Source organism: Triturus cristatus, chromosome 11 (genome assembly GCF_964204655.1).
Source record: "Triturus cristatus chromosome 11, aTriCri1.1, whole genome shotgun sequence".
NCBI lineage: Eukaryota > Metazoa > Chordata > Amphibia > Caudata > Salamandridae > Triturus > Triturus cristatus.
This window is the reverse complement of record NC_140594.1, coordinates 930,521,960-930,539,183: the sequence shown is the minus strand read 5'-3', so window position 1 is coordinate 930,539,183 and position 17,224 is coordinate 930,521,960. Positions and strand designations below refer to the sequence as shown.

The following is a 17,224-nucleotide window of genomic DNA, read 5'->3' as shown; positions in this document are numbered from 1 at the left end:
CAGAAAAAAGTGCCAATACTATTTGTCATTCATTCACCCATTCAAGTTACGATCACATAACCAAATTATTATGATCAATTGAATTTATTCAAAATAATATATTTAATATTTAATTGAAATAAGTTATTTTTTGTATTCTTTTTGTTGCTTGATTGATTCTTTTAAAGTTTCAATATTCTTTTGTACATGCACAAGAATTACAAAATTGCACAATTTTTTTTTCTCAAAACATTCAAAAGGCCTGACATATTTACAAATTGCACAACATAGTTTTTTTATACAGGACATTACAAAATCAATTTTTCGATCAGTTTCTGTACAGTTTAAACTACATTAGTAACATAACACCCCTTGCAGTTACTTAACTAAGGAAAATGTGCACCTTAGCCGGTGCAGACGCCAAATAGTGACCATACTGAGCTCATGATTAAAGTATTAACAAGCATTGGCATAGCCAATAGGTCTCGCTTTTGGGACCTTATAAGTATTTAGTTATGCAGCACAATATCCTTGGTGCAACAACATAAACGTTTGCATGTCTAAACACTTATAAGGTCCGAAAGGCAAGACCTATTGGCTATGCCAATGCTTGTTCTTTAATGATATTGAGAGAATGAACCACAGATAAACCAGACTGCTTCCCTGTCACTGTACAGATAAATCCTTTGCACTGCCTCGAGGGACTCTACTTGAAAACAGTGAAAACGGCTAAGGTTCTGCGGTTGTGGCTTACATAAGAGAGAGCCCTTAGACTTTTGTGTTAAATAATATCCTTTTCTTAATCTTTTATGTAGCTCGCAATGGCCATTGTTGTTTTTCCGCTGTTGCTGCATGTGATAATAGACTTGATTTACCATTAATACACACCACTTTGATGTTTTTTTTTTTTTGTCCTCATTTGCCATATCCCACTTCTCTGAATACACCAGCCACCTTGTGTGCCCCCCTTTAGAGAACAAGATTTATCTCTCTGCCGAGCCCAGGCACGATTGTCGTATTGGTGGAAGATGATATACCAGAAAAAAGAATAAGCACTCACTCCATCAAGGTATGTTACTACCTGTAGGACCGGACTAGTGGAAAAGCCGGAGATCAATGACCCGAGATCCTTGGAGTCGTTTAGGCATAATCGTAGGACCCGGAGGAAAAAAAACCACAAAAAAAAACCCCGGAACCCTATCTCCAATAAGTCAAAAAGTCCCAAAAGGCTCGATTACGCTTATTGCCAAATCTGGCTAAATCAACCTTTGATGTCTCAATTAAGGACGACAACCAGCCAGAATGCTGAAGCGCAGATGGTTCCACCCAGACTTTACAAATTTGTCTTCTGGCCAGAAGAATTGCGTAGAATAAGAATGACCTGGCCTGGCCCGTAACATTGGGGTTTAAGCCAAGAACAATTAATGGCAGAGTTATAGACAGTGTAGTCTTTAGAATGGAATTCAGTGATATTATTACTTCTTCCCAAAACCGGCCAATGGAGGGGCAGTCTTTGAACATATGAACATCTGAGGCTTTGGGGGGATTGCATTTATTACATTTTTTATTTTGCTGGTACTTCGAGAGTCTTAACGGGGAGAGGTAGGCCCGGTGTATTGTGACTAGGTGGTTCCGTCTCAACCATGCTGGTTTCACAATTTTGTAGAGAAGGGAAAAGGATTTTATCCAATCATCCTCACAATGGGGACCCAACTTATCTCCCCAGAGATCACCGGGAAGGGTAAACTCCCCATCAATCTCTTCCAGCAAACTCAAGTACCACAGAGTGACCTCTTTACCCCCCCCTTTGCCGTTCTACCAACTGTTGTTCCAGATTGCTAGTAACCCCCAAAAAAACACTCTCTTTTTACCTAGAGCCCTGGCCCAGCTAACAAGCTGTATATACTTAAATCTTGACACTCCAGGTCCTAACTTATCCTGCAGATCTTCCCATTACATTATAGTTCCTCCAATCAAAAGATCCCCCCCACCTTGCAATTCCTGCGTCCCTCAAAGGTATAGCCAGACTATCTTTTAAACAGGCCAGTAGGCCTGGGGATTCCCAAATCGGTGCATAGTTGGAAAAATAAGAGAGCCCCAGGTTCTTTCTGATAAATGCCCAAGCTTTAGCCAAAGATTGAAGAGTTTTTAGTTTGACCTTTTTTTAAAAAAAAAGATCTCCGTATTTGAACATAAATCCATCTAGTGGTAGGTCCGCCCCCGTTAGCATGGCTTTAAGCATTGTCCCCGTTAGTACACAGCATGGAGACTTCAATAGCATCCTTGAATGGGACAGCTGAAAAGCCCATGCATAGTATACCAAGTCAGGCAATGCCAACCCCCCTTCTCTCTCCTCCTCCTCAACTTTTTCCATGCTAGCCTAGTGGCTATGTTATTCCAGATAAAGGAGTTGATCTCTCTCTGCCATCTGTCCAATATTTTGGGATCAAAAACCAAAGGGATAGTATTAAAAAGGAATGTGTATTTGGGCAGGATAGACATCTTAATTAGGCTGGCCCTCCCCAAGATGGTAAGTTGGAGGTAGGCCCATGATTTTTAAAGCCTCCGACATTCCTTGTAGACCCGGTCTAAATTACATTGTACAATTTTGCCAACATCTTGGGTTACCCGGATTCCAAGATATCTCATGGAGGAGGTAGTCTTCAGATGTTTACTGACGACATACCATAATTTCTGTTTTACCGGGATTGATTTCATACCCAGAAATGCGTCCAAATTCCTCCGCCCTTTTATCGACAGTAGAAAATGAGAAATCGGGGTCAGATGTTAAAATAAGGATGTCGTCTGCATAAAGTGCTACCCTCCTCTCCCACTCCTCGAATTTGAAAGAGGGAATATTAGCGTCTGTTCTCAGAACCTGCGCAAAGGGTTCAATATAGAGATCAAAGAGGAGGGGAGAAAGAGGGCAGCCCTGCCTAGTGCCTCTAGTTATTGTAAAGGGTTCTGTCAACTCCCCATTAATTAATAACCTGGCCGATGGTGCTCCATACAGCAAGGAGATGGTACGACAAAAATATTGACAAATTAAATTTCCTCAGGACCGCAGCCAAATAACTCCATTTAACCCTGTCAAACTTTAGTTGCATCCAACGTAAGGGTTGCCAAAGGAAGGGAGAAAGCAGTAGCGATGTCAATAGCCCCCACCAACTCCCGTGTTAAATCAGCCAATTGTCGCCCCTTAATAAAACCTTTCTGGTCATGATGTACAATTGAGCCGATTACGCTCCCCAATCTTGCTGACAAAATAGTTGCGAAGACTTTATAGTCGCTGTTAAGGAGCGAAATTGGCCGATAGGAACCACGTTCAGATGGATTTTTCCCTGGCTTAAGAATCAACACAATAGTTGCTTCATTCCAGGACTTAGGAGGAACCATACCCTTGATAAGAATGTCGTTGAAAAGGGCCGTCAGTGTTGAGACCAAAGTTGGTGTCAGCACCCGAAAGATCTCGCCGGGTAAGCCGTCGGGACCGGCTGCCTTCCCTTTTTTAATTTGACCGATGGCTTTGCTAACTTCTTCCTCCGAGATTTCCATCTCTTAAGTATTTACATTGAATCTCGGTGAGAGTTGGCAGCAGTATTTTATCCAACCAAAGATCTCTTATGGCTTGGTCCTCTATGGTATCCTCATTGTATATGTCCCTAAAGAATTCTAGCAAGGCATTACCGATATCCAAGTTATATAATCTAGGGACGGTCTCCCCTTCCACTTTTATCTCTCTAATATAGTTTTTAGCCTGGTCAGCCTTAACTCTCCAGGCCAACAACTTTCCTGCAGCTTCCCCGAATTCAAAATAAGAGATCTTACTTGCCTCCCACCTCCACTTTGATGGTTTGTTGCACATGATACCCAGTTGGGAGACCTGTACCCAGAAGGACTTTCTTAGTTTTCAGGTTACATCATACATTAACCCTTTCAAGTTAGGACACTATTTTCTGTTCTACGTTTTATGTTCCCTTCCTAGTGACAGATGCAATAGTCAAGAAGTTAAATGGACTTCAAGCTTTATTTAAAGAATCGTTCATGTTTTTATATGCATAATAACATTCTCTGAACTGCAGTATTCTTATTGGCATACCGTAATTAACACCTGAATCAACAAATGTTTTGTTTAGTTTTTGAGACTAGGTTCTACTGATAGTTTTTGCATAACCATGAAGTAGCAAGAGCTGTTTCCTCTTTGAAAGGGCTAACATTTTTCTGAAGTTGGAGACCTTTGTTACTCATGGTGATTGAACATATTTCAGGGAAGTTACTGTTAGAAGGATAGATTTCTGTGTTTCTCAGTGTCACAAACTTAAAGCTAAGGCATCCTCTAAAGTCTTCCAAATGCATTCACGTGTCTCAGAACTTTGTATGGAAGATGAGTGAGTTAATCATATGTTCTGCAGTTATGACCCCTTAGACATATCTTCCAGACTGATGCTAATGTTGTCCAAATTATCCTTTCCAATATCGTTACCTATCTCCAGGTTTCATGTTTTGTTTCTGATGCGAACTCTGGACCAAGCAGTTGGGGAAGGAGGGAGTGATGGATGACAGAGTAATTCTTCACGCACAATCTGTCCAACCAGAGTTTACTTTTTGCCAATTGTTCCCAGCAGTGGCTCCTGACACTCATTTTTGAGGACTAACTTCGAGATTTACGAAGAGAAAAACAGGAAACACAGAAAGTAGGATTTAAGAAAATGTGCACAGCAGGAGAAAAGGGGTGAAAGATAACCTGCTAGAGTGAGTTCAGGAGGGAGGTATTCTACGGTGGAGGAAGAAAACGTCATGAAGTGTAGTGTAGTCTTGGCAACCTTGACATTAAGATACCTCAACATGTTTGTGCAGGTGACTGGCTCCTAAACAAACATCACCATTGATCCTGAAATGCATTTTCTTATTTACTGATTAGGCATTTCTCACCAGCCTTAGTGTTGCATAAAACCTAGGGGAACCCAAGTTAAAGTTAAGTAGACCGGCCATGGCCAGAGCAGTTTTCAAGTCTGGACTGTTGACCGTGAGATTCCCTGCCAAGTTGTGAAGAAGAAACAGTAGTGATTAGTCTTATGTGAACGGTCAAGAAGTTAATATGTACAATTCTTTTTCTGAGGGTGAGCTTGTGTTGCACTTAGATTTTTTCTATTTCCAACCACATAAATTTTATTGGTATATTACCACTATAGCCAGACAATTTGGCTATTTGTTTCATGTTTAAAAATCTAGTGGAACAAAAACAAGGGGTCTACTGATGTGTCAATATTTGTTGGGCATGTCCGAAGTCAGTGTATAAGGATCGAACTCTGCACATTATTTGATATGCTCCACTGAGAATCGGAAAAAAGTATGATCCAATGTTCTTATGGATGTGACATTTTAAATTTGTACGGCTGATACAGGGTCAGTGACAAGCACCTATCCTACATCAACGAAGCTTACTGCAAATACTGACACTGATGGTATTAGACTTTGCTTTTTGATGTAAATGTGTGAAATGGTACACACCCTCCAATGGTTGAGTAATGAATGATACCTGCACGTCATTGCTGTTATGATTATTTCCACAGTTTGCAGTCTAAGCAAAAGTATTTAACGTTTCTATATAGGTCACGGTGCAGATGTTAAATGTGTGGACTGGCATCCAACAAAGGGTTTAATTGTGTCTGGAAGCAAAGACAGTCAACAACCAATCAAGTTTTGGGATCCGAAGACTGGGCTCAGCCTTGCCACATTGTGAGTTATGGTTCTTGCACCGTTTTTTGGGGGATGAGGATCGGAAAAGCTTATTTAATAGTATTACCCATCATGTTTCTGAGAGCTTTACAAAGGATTTTTTTCACAAAAATGAGTGGGACTTCGTAAAAACTGGAGAGTGGTACTGATATGTATATGTAGTATAAATGCACATAGGGCAAGCCAAAGTGAAGGCGAGATACCCGAACAAAAGTAAAGACATAGTTCAAAGAATTTCGTTTTGTGTTTTTACAGACATTTGAGGCACTTGTTCAAATCACTTAATATGAATATAGTTATATAAGAGGTTGTATTTTTATATTTTTTCTGTCTCTAACCACATTAATATTTACAACGTATTCCTATATTAGGCAGTCAAAGTTGATTTTTGTGCATTTTTTTATATTTAAAAAACAGTTTTCACCCTGAAATAAAAATGGTCCTGCTTGCGCCCCAGTGTTTGTTGGGCGTTACGATACGCACAGATCCATTTATTACAGCGCTCCTGGGGAAAAAAGAAACCGATCAAAAGCCATCAATCGCCCTGTGTGATCATTTACTTTTTGTGTTTTAGTTTGGTGTCTTTGTAGGTAACACATTCACTGCTACATATCTCCACTTGAGTACACATGTTATCATACTGCTACGTGATTTTAAAATACACCTCTCTCCTGCCTCTTTAGCCCTTGTGGAAGTAGTCTTTTTATATCTGTTTCCATATTGACATGGTAATGCCACAAAATAAATGCTTACTTTTTTAATTTAAACACTCGCTAACGCAACTGAAATGCAGTTCGCCTGTACATATTGAACACATTACCTTATTATTTGTAGATTTCTTGGTGCATTTTACATAAGGCTTCACAAAATTCGTGTATATCGAAAAAAAAACTAACCTATGGGGGAAGTAGGATTTAACGAAAGTTTGTCGTAATCACCTTACAAGAAAAATACTTTTTCTAAAGACCCCTCACCCACCAGGGTTTTCCCTAGGTGGCATGCTTCATCTGTCTTTTTCAACCTAGATTGTCTCTTTTTTCTAGTAAGGTGATTACGACAAACAAACCTTCGTTGAATCCTAGTACCCCCATAGGTTATTTTTTTCCCCCCGATATACTCTAATTTTGTGACACTATATACAATAACGAGGGTAAACCTTGCCTTAACCTCTACCTCTCCCCGTTTGTTTGGTTGCGTTTTACATAAGCACATCCTGCTCAGTTGATTTCAGACGTGAAAAATGAAATGTTTCTGACCGAAATGTCTCTTTTTTGATACTTCAGATACCTATGTGTAATGGTTTAAGTGCATAGAATGATAAAACTACAGTGTTTGTGGCATTATTTATTAAACTGTAAAACCACTGATTGGGTTGGTGTTAGTTAAACCATCATTATCCTTCCCTCAACGCACTCCGCACAACACACTAGTCGCATCACAATATGTTAATGTGGCTTGGAATATGGTCTTCCAAAAAAAGACTGCAGTTCTACTGATAACAAAAAGATGACCTCATAGAGGCTTGCATGGCGATGACAACTGCAGTTCCATGGCCATTCAAATAAGGTATTGTTTGGCAGTTCATGGAAATAACCTGCTTAATTGTTGCTACTATCCAGCTGAGATACTGGATACTGCCTGGGCATATTATGTAGCCATGCCCAGTAGGTAACAGTATAAACACAGACTAACTTATATCTTCTGGAGCTGGCAGACCCTGTAAAGGTTTTTATTTTCTCCCATGGAGCACTGCAGATGCCTGTGGGTGCTCTTCTGATGTCAACTCCAGTTTGCAGATTACAGCTCTGCCCCTGTATTTTTATCAGGAGGCTCTCATTCGAATATTCCCAAGCTGGATCTGATTTGTTTCTGTACTATTCTATAGGTATATAAGCTCCAACCCTGTGCCCTGATGTCAGTTGCCTTCTTTACCCACCCTTCAACATGGATCCACTTTCAACTGTTGGTTTTCCAATAACTCCAAATTAGTCACACACTGTGTGCCACATTATATGTATCTATGGTGCTTGGGCTCCAGTAATGACTCAGTGATGTAGTAAGTGCACCCACATGCACCTAAAGTTAATCGGGGAGCGGGAGGCAAAGCTTTGCCACCAAGCGTAAGAAGTTGTTGTGTTCAAAACAGTGGTTCTGCGCCCGTTTCAAATCACAGAACTGTTCTGGGTTGCAGTCACAAGGTTGTTCCCGCTTGTTGTCCCTGCACCTCTTGAAGTCTTCCAGTAAGTCGTAATTGAAAATTCACCATAAGTGGAAGAAACCCATAGGGCATTCTCCCATTCCCGCCGCTCAATGGTGAGATTATGAGAAGTTGCGAAGGCATCACTTGAAATGTTCAGCATCTTCTGACTATGAGCCAGTCCTACATTCGGTTCTGGCAGCCCTGAATTTCCTGGACCTTTAGTGACCTTGGAAGAAATAGCCGCCTTCAAGAAGTCCATGCTGCAAATTTCCAGCTCTCTATGGTGCGCCTCAAACTCCATGAAGCTGCAGGAGCCACCAGTTGGTTTTTAACCGGCAGGTTCTTTCACTGTACAGTTTGCCCTCTTGACTCCCTTTCCTAGACCCTTTCTGAAGCTGTTCTAGACTTTCTCTGTGGCATCAGGGTCCACACCAGTTCCTATTGTGCTGGTGTCCAGATTGCCGGTTTTGGCAGGCCTGTGTCATGCTACAAAGTAAGGTGCAACCAGTTACTGTACAGCAAGACCTTGATCCCTCTCAACGCCAGTACTATCAGAAGATAGAGTCCCTCTTCGAGTCTGACTCTGATGCAGTTCATGACATACTTAATGCCTCCCAGAACACTGATGAGGAGGCAACCAGTCAGCTTACCACCCCTGACCACCCCCTGCGCCATGTTGTATGTAAACTTGCAAAATGCCATTGGGCTAAATCCTCACCAGGGATAAGGCTGTATTGGTGACGACTGAAAAAAGTGCCTCTTTCGCTGTAGTAGTGCCAAAAACAGCAAAAATGCTATACTTGCCATTTCCCACTCTGGAATCCAAAGCCAATTTATTGACTGAAATTCTACAACCAAGTGCGTTTAGCAAGGCATTTACCATTTAAGGAGGCCCTTAAGAGACACTCATGGCTACTTATTCTGAGGGACTTTGAGCTGCAGATTCCTCACCTTTTGGAATGTTCCCCAAGCATCAGACTTGATCCAGAATCTTTTCCAGCAGTACTTCTGCAAGCTATAAGATGGGGCTTTGCAGCTCTGCACGGACGTAGTTCCGCTCTGGAAATGACGTGCGGACCTAAATAGTCTCCACTTCCACATGCCGTCAGTTTCTTTCTTTCTGCGCCCCCAGATGTAGGTCAGGAGCTTTATCTCGTCTCTCAGACTTTACCTTGGGTTTGTTTCTCCAAATTCACTTTGTGCACGGAGTTTTACCCCTAAAACGACAGGTTTCAAGCCATGTAGCAAAAAGAGGTCTGTGATAGACCCCCACCAGTTGTGCCTATGGTGTCCGGGAAGAGGCCACAACTCAAACGTGCAGAGACTGTGCGCCAGTCAACCCGGAGGCCATCAGGTAATACAATGTGGAACTTTATCACCAAACATAAGAAAACTCAGCACCCGTACCTCTCAGTCCCATTGAGTGTTTATAATCTGACCCTGGTCCTGCTCCTGGAGTTGGTGGAGCCGCTCTAGAGGCCCGTCTTCGTCATGCTCCAAGTCTTCAGGTAAGCACAAAAACATAGTCGAAGGAGAGTCCTGCTCCTTTGCACTGCTTGAACTCCCCTAAGCAAGCACGTAGGCGCTGCAAGCAGTCTCATCTCAATCATGCTCTCGAAGTTGGCTGACTGAGATGATTCTGCAGATGGTTCCGGCACCACCTGAATTTCCAGGGCCTTCACCCACACTGCACTGGATTGAAGAGTTCACCGCAGCCATTCTTCAGTTCCTTACCGACTCATGACATGCCTTCTGGCCATAAGGAATACCGCTGGGGGCTTTCCCTTGACGCCATCTAGTTATTTGGTGCCAATCTTGCCTCTGGCTCCTGTTCAGAAGCTGCTCCTGACACCCACAGCCATGCTGCGTCCGGATAAGTCAACACTGATACTGAACTCTAGGCAAAAAGTGGCTTTGATTGGCTTCTCCTACGCCAGTCCGACTTCAACTGACGTTGTACACTAATTCGCCTGAGGGCCCATTTCTGCACTTGAATTACCAAAAGTCAGGCAACATTCTTTGCATTCTCTTTTTGGGACAGACTCTGAGCACGATTATGACACAGGGGGGATAGGTTTGCTCAGCCATACCAGGATCACAACTGGTAGGAGAGCTTGCAGGAGTCCAGTGGGCTAAACTCCTCCCCAGAGACATCCCTTTTCTCTAACGTCACGGACCCTGTGCCACGAAGCCTTGCGCCTCTGGAAGTGGCTGGATTGCCTGGGAATTTTCCTATTGGAGAACCACCTTGCAGAATCCTTGAATGCCAGGGCGGGTGAGCTCAGTCGTTTGCACCCAGCTGATGATGATGAGTAGTAGTTACATCGGTAGATGGTGCAAGGTCTCTTCCACAAATGGGGATAACTTTGGCTTGATCTATCGCCAATGCAGAGAATACGCAATGTCAGCACTTCTGCTCGTTGGAGTTTCCAAGGTGTCTCTCGTTCGCCGACGTGTTTTCGCCTAAAGTGGAACTCTGGACTCCTGTATGTCTTTTCACCAATACCGCTGCTTATTTGAGTTCTCAAGAAGATCAGAAGAGATCAGGCCCAAATTATCCTAGTGGCTCTGGATTAGGCATGAAAAGTATGGTACTAAGAACTCCTGGGCTTGAGCATATGTCCTACAATCTAGCTGCTCCTCGGGGAGGACCTGCTGTTGCAGCAACAGGGCAGGGTTCTGCACCCAGACTTTCTCAACCTCCACCTTCATGCAAGGAGATTGCGCACTGACCACTCAACACCTTCGAACTTCTGCCGTAGGTGGTTGACAATCATCTTGACAGCCAGGCATTGCTTGACAAAAACTGTATACTCCTGTTGGGACAAGTTTGTGGCTTGGTGCAGCACTCACCATATTGATCCTCTCCAGGCCAAGCTGCATGACATTTGATTTGTTCTTTCTCTTGCCCGGCAAGTCTTTTCTTTGGGCATGGACTAACTGGTTCTGAGGACATGGACATCCTTCCTGTCAAAAATTATACCATTCGATGCTAGTCAAACCATTGCCCTGCCAGCGCTCCACCTCGCCCGCCACTTCTCACCCCTCTGAGGAGAAAGAGAAACTTAATTGCTTAGACCCCAAGAAGGCGCCAATCTTTTACATAGATTACACAAAAGACCACTAAGTGGATGATCATCTTTTTATGGGGTTCTCTGGAGCATAAGAAGGCAAGGAAGTGCAGAAGAGTGCGTCGCCCGCTAGATCTGCTACGCATTGACTAAATGTTCATTCTACCTGGGCCAATTTTGCTACCACTGCATTGGCAAACAGAGTCCCTGTCATGGTCATTTGCCGTGGGTATCCCTCCTCACTTCCACAAAGCATTATTGCTTGGACAGTCAGATTAGCTGGGAGGGGCATTTTTCTTGCTTGGTCATGGAGGAGTTTCTGGTTTGAGTCCTTTCAAAGACCCACCTCCAAATAGATATTTCTTTTGTATCTATTCAAATGGTGAGGAATCTGGGGCTAGAAATGTCTATCGGAATAACAAGTTATTTTCCTTCGGTAATGCTCTTTCTGGTAGATACTCTATCTAGCAGCAGATTCCTCACCGATACTCCACTTTCTGTGATTAGAGTCTATCCTTTAATAAGATCCCAGGTCTAGGAATCTGCACACTCTCATTTGCTTTTGGAGCTCTGCCTCTCAGGATGGGGACAGTCTCAAAAGCAGCTAACTTCAGTGTGTTAGTGGCACCTATGTAGCCCCGCACATCATTTCCAGAGCGGAGTGTTGTCATTGTGGAGCCACAGGGCACCACCTGCTGGCGTGCATAAGTACTGTTGAAAACATTTCCGGATCCAGTCTGATGCCAGAGGAATATTAAAAAATAAGGAATATGTGGCTAGAGAAAGTCTCTACCAGCAAGAGCATTACTTAAGGTAATTAACTTGTTTATTAAATCCGTGCTTTGTCCCTCTGGTCAGTCGATCCGTGGCCAGCACATGGTGACTATGACTTTTCTGACGAGATACCCATAGCCTGGGAAGACAACCCCCCTTCTTCAATTAGGCAGACAAAACCTCTTTCGGCCTTTGACAAGAAAATGTTTTCCTCAGATAACTTGGCTTTATTTGAATGTGGTGTGCTTTCTGAGGATGTACACCCATTCATTATCGGACATTGCCAGTTACATCTTGTCGGCCCAAACATTCCAAAACGGGCAGCACACAGTAAAAAAGTTTTGTGGCCAGATACCACCAAATGCATAGTGTTAGCTATTTGCACCAGTGCATGCTTAGAATGCATATCTTGAGGCAATCAACTGGGATTTCAGGGCATGTCCAAGCCTTTGGAGAGAAGGCAAACTGCACTCAAGCAGTTCAAAGATTGTCATGTATCAGGTTGAACCTTGGGGTTATTATACTCAGCTAGACAATTCCACCAGCAGTGGAGGAAGTTCAGGGGCCTTGCTTACCAGCAATGTTAACCTTCCCTGCTTTGGCAACATCAGACCTATGCCCTTTTGGGGCAGAGGGCATGATGGTGGAGGCTGTTCATTCCAGGAGGAACAGCAATCCTCCAGCTCTTCCTCCTCTGCTGAAGCAGCCAGCAAGCCACTTTGACTTGCCCTCTTGGGTCCGCGGTTAGTCAGTGAGAGGCAGAATGTTTTTTTCCCAACTAGAAATCCATCACGTCAGACCAACAAGTTTTACAAATTGTTCAAAGGGGTAGCTTCTGCCTTTCATTTTGTCCCCTCTTTTTCCGCGCAATACCAGAGCACTTTTCTGAAGACAACACAAATATCTTGATTCTAGAAGTCAATCTCCTTCTTTCCAAAGGTGCCATTGAGTCATTAAATGCTTTTCTGGGAGAGGACAATTTCAACATGCTCACGCTGACTCAGATCCTCTGTGCTCTGGACCGTAGGGAGTTGATGGTTTCCTTGGACTTGCAGGACACATGTTTTGTCTGGCCTGCAGTCCAACAGACACCACTGCGGTTCACAGTGGTATTGGAACACTTCCAATTGGTATGCTGCCAATTACCCTTAACTGGACCCCTTTGGATCCATTCTAATGTCTGGGAATATTTTAAAGGCAAATGTTGTAAAATGATTCTGCGATTATCGACCAACAAGAAGACATAAGCCAAAATATATTTGCATTTGTCATATTAATCTGATTAGATTGTGTGAATGGCATTAATATTATTTCACTCAGGCAGCGTTTAGGAACAGAATTAGCACAGTGGGCTATGTGTTCAGACTGAGAAATATGCAACACTCACAAAAGTCACACTGTATGTTTTGTTTGTAAACCTGCCGCTTATCTTTGATAATATTCCTGGACATCTTCTTTGGAACTTATTGTTGGACCTTGAAATTCCACCTGCCCTGCATAGCATCCTGGTAAGATTACATCATGGAAACTGCGCCACTGTGCACTAGGGTCCATATCAGGAAAAATAAGTAAATTCCCTGTCATCATGCATCAAGGGTGTTTGCTTGCCCCCCTGTATATAAACCAAGTGGTAGTGTTAAGAAGCACTAGTACCAATAAAAACTCCTAGGTGGTTCCAAAATCTCCACATTGTTTTCAGATAATGCAGTACTGATATTGAAGATGTACAGAAGCCTCCAGAACCTTTCAGAAAAAGTCAATGAGTTCTGTTTATTTAAAGGGCTGGCCAATATCACTTCCAAAACCAAACTGATGACCTTCAGTCCACATAAGGGATTGAGGAATATCTTCATTCTGGATAATTCACCTCCATGGCAACTGGCGCTCCGTCAACAGTTTCCTCAGCGACTGCTACTACCCCGACAGTCAATACGATGGTAGTGTTGTGTCACCGTCGTCAGCTGTGGTCAGACAGTCTCCATCGGCGAGGGCCTATCTGTCGACGGCTCAGCAGTTCCGGTCACCGTCGACGACTATTCAACCGCTGAAATTGGTTTTGCCATAGACTATCCCGTCAACGAGGGGAAAAAGTCAGTCTGCTTCTGAAGCCGATGCCTACCCTTCTGCAGGACTTTTCAAAAATATCTCCAGTGCCACCTACTCGTCTTCTGGATTACCAGGAGCCTGATGATGATCATCCTTATGGTCTGGCCTTCTCAACTCGGAGTTTAGTTCCAGGACTCAGAGGAAGAAGGGACAATGGATGATCTGTCTACTTATTTGGAGTGAGACTGTTCTTTCTCGGATATGGGGCGTCCCAGTTCTCAGCGACTGGACGCATTTCAAGACCATATGAGGAACAAGAAGAACAAGCTCAAGAACCCTCCATTGATATCCCTGTCATTGGTAACTGATCTTCAGTTAATGCTGAACGATTATTATAAAAGATTTCCTGAAACGATTTCTGCTCCACAGCCTCCTCCCCTTCAGGATGCTTCTGCTCCTGTGTCACTGACTGTACCCTCGTTGCATAAGAGAAAGACCATTCCCCCACCTGTGGAAATTCCTGCACAAAGGCAGGATGACGACAACCAGCAACTAGAGGAAGGGGAACTGCAGTTGGACCAGGATGTCCATGATGAGTGGGACGAGTATGTGGCTCCTATTCCACCTTCTCATACTCTGCCTCTTGTTGACTCTCCGCCTGCTGATATCGGCGGGTTCCACGATTTGCTGGAACTTGCTTCTAGGTTCTTTGACCTTCCTATGCCTGTCAAACAGACAATGTTTTTGATACGATTTTAAGCCCACAATGCAGCGTTCATCTCAATCCATTCCTATTGTAGATTTTTTATGGCAAGAGGGCCTGAAGTTGATGAAGACGCCAGCTTCTATTCCTGCAGTGGTGCCGAATTGGACAAAAAGTACAGAGCACCCGAGGACTCTTCTGCGTGCCTGATTGGTCACCCCAGACCTGATTCAGTCATTATGTAGGCGGCTCAAAGGAGATCAAAGAACCCTTCCTATCAGTGTGCAGCTCCACCTAACAAGGAAGGATGACAATTTTACAACATCGGAAAAATGTTCTCCGCTTTGTCGGCCACTGCCATCAGGGCCTCCAATACCAAGGCTATCCTTGGGAGATATGAGTGCCCGATATGGTCCGATATTGCAGCCTTGCCCGGAGTTCCTTCCTGAGGATAGGAAGAAAGAAACAAAGGAGATGCTGTCGGAAGGAGAGAGAGCCTCTGACGAAACGATTGATGTGGCTCTGGACATTTCATTGACTGCCTTCAGGCAAATGGCGGAAGCGGCGGTACTTAGACGGAAGGGGTGGCTGAAAGCTACAACGTTCCCGTCCGGAGGTCCAGGCCAAACTATTAGACATGCCATTCGACTGCAAATTTCGCTTTGGTAAGCATGTGGATGAAGCGCTGCAGTCAATCAAATAAGATACTGAGTCTTTAACTAATCTGCTGCAGAAAAAGTTTGCTTCCTTCCGGGGCTGAAGAAAAGGTCAATCTCTCTCTTACCCCCAGCTTCAGCAGCGTTTACAGCCATCCTGTCAGCACGGGTTTTGTTCTCAGTACGCTTTGCAGCCCTTTTGGCAAACACCAGTCTACCCTAGAGCCCTGGCACGCCAACGCCCACCATCAGGGGGAAGGGCTCACAACTCTAATAATTGACGATGAGGATCCCCAAGCCCCTGCTACCGTCGTCCCACTTCAGTTACGGCCCGCTTGCTGCAAATTCTTAAATCAATGGAAGCTCATATCTTCGGACTAATGGGTGTTAGACGTATTCCACCATGGTCACACCCTAGAATTTGTCCAACAGCCCTCAAATTTGCCTCCTCGACGAACTTTCCATCTCCAAGTCCTCAAGAAGGAAATCTAAGTGCTTCTCACCAAGCAGGCAATTGAAGAGGTGCCATCTGATCAGTGCAATCTGAGGTTCTATTCTCACTTTTTATTGATAAAGAAAAAGACAGGAAAAAGGAGGCAGATAGTGGATCTCAGGTCGTCGAACAAGCTCATTAAATCTCAACCCTTCAGAATGTTTTCGCTCCAGGAAATTCTGCTTCTCATGAATGCGGCGGACTATATGTCCTCCCTGGATCTTCTGGACGTGTATTTTCATTTCCCTATCCACCCAAAACATTGTTCTTTTCTCATGTTCGAGTTGACAGGGTGCCATTCTCAATTGAGAGTGCTGCCCTAAAGTCGGCTCCAAGAGTCTTCATCAAGTGCTTGGCTCCAGTGGTAGCCTTTCTACGGCGAGCCGGTCATCCGGTATTCCCTTATCTAGATGTCTGGGTAGTCCAGGCCCCTTCGCTCCCGGCCACCAGAAGATCGACAAACGCCGGTGTTAGGCCGTTTCGCTTCCTGGGGCTCAAAATCAACAGGGAAAAGTCCTCTCTGGCTCCTTCCACGTAGGTCTTATTTCAGGAGCAGCTCTGGACACCACGCTATCGAAAGCTTTCCCCACTAAGCAAAAGATCTTGCGACTCCAGAAGACAGTGTGGGTCTGTCTGCAAAAAAGTGTTTCAGTAAGGGCATACAAATCACTGCTAGGAATGATGTTATCCTGCATCCCGCTGATTCCACACTGTTGCCTAAGGAGGAGACCTCTTCAGGAGTAGCTCGATGCTCAATGGACTCAATCTCGAGGCTCATTCAAGGACATCATTTCTATCGCTCCGGTGATAGTTTCGGCAATGTCTTGGCGGACACTCGGGGACAATCTCTCTCATGGTCTTTCTTTCCTCACGACCAAGCCAAAGTTGGTTATGACATCAGACGCTTCCATGGACGGGTGGGGTGCCCACCTGCAAGAACTACAGCGCCACAGAAGGTGGTCGGCTCAGGAAGCACAGTGTTACATAAACGTCTTGGAACTGATAGCAGTTTTTCTGGGCCTCCAAGCATTCCTGCCAAGATTCAGGAAGTCATTGATCCTGATTCGCACGAACAACACTACTACCATGTTCTGTCTGTTGAAGCAAGGTGGGACAAGATCTCAGGCTCTCTCAATTCTAGTTCCGCAGATCTGGGAATGGGTGATGGTCCACTGCATCTCAATACAGGTTTAACATGTGCCAGGAGTCCAAAGCGATTGGGCTGATTCTCTCAGCAGGGACACGAAGCAGTGTCATTAGTGGGAGGTAAACGACAAACAGCTGCAAAGGGTCTTTGGCTGGTGGTGGTTTCCAACCCTAGATCTACGTCACTCAACAAAAAATGCAGATTCTACGCCAGCAGATTTCCCCAGCCAGGCTCTCTAGGAAATGCCTTTCACGTCTTATGGGAGGGAACGTTTGCCTACGTATTCCCTCAGTTTTGCAGCCTAGACGTTTTCTAGATTCACATACTGTGCATATTGGTTGGAGTTAGAAAGTGCTTTGTCTTTTTTTAAAATTTTATTTTCGTTGTTGGGAGATAGTGAAACCTGATCTCCCTGG

The 17,224-nt window shown here is 44.1% G+C and overlaps 1 protein-coding gene across 1 annotated transcript in view; it reads left to right on the top strand.

The window, feature by feature from the left end:
* WDR33 (WD repeat domain 33) overlaps positions 1–17,224 on the top strand; it is a 1,021,886-nt gene that overhangs the window by 524,728 nt on the left and 479,934 nt on the right. Inside the window, exon 8 of the mRNA XM_085634920.1 lies at positions 5,592–5,718. Within this exon, the coding sequence (XP_085491046.1) occupies positions 5,592–5,718 (127 nt within the window). The remainder of the gene's footprint in view (positions 1–5,591; positions 5,719–17,224) is intronic.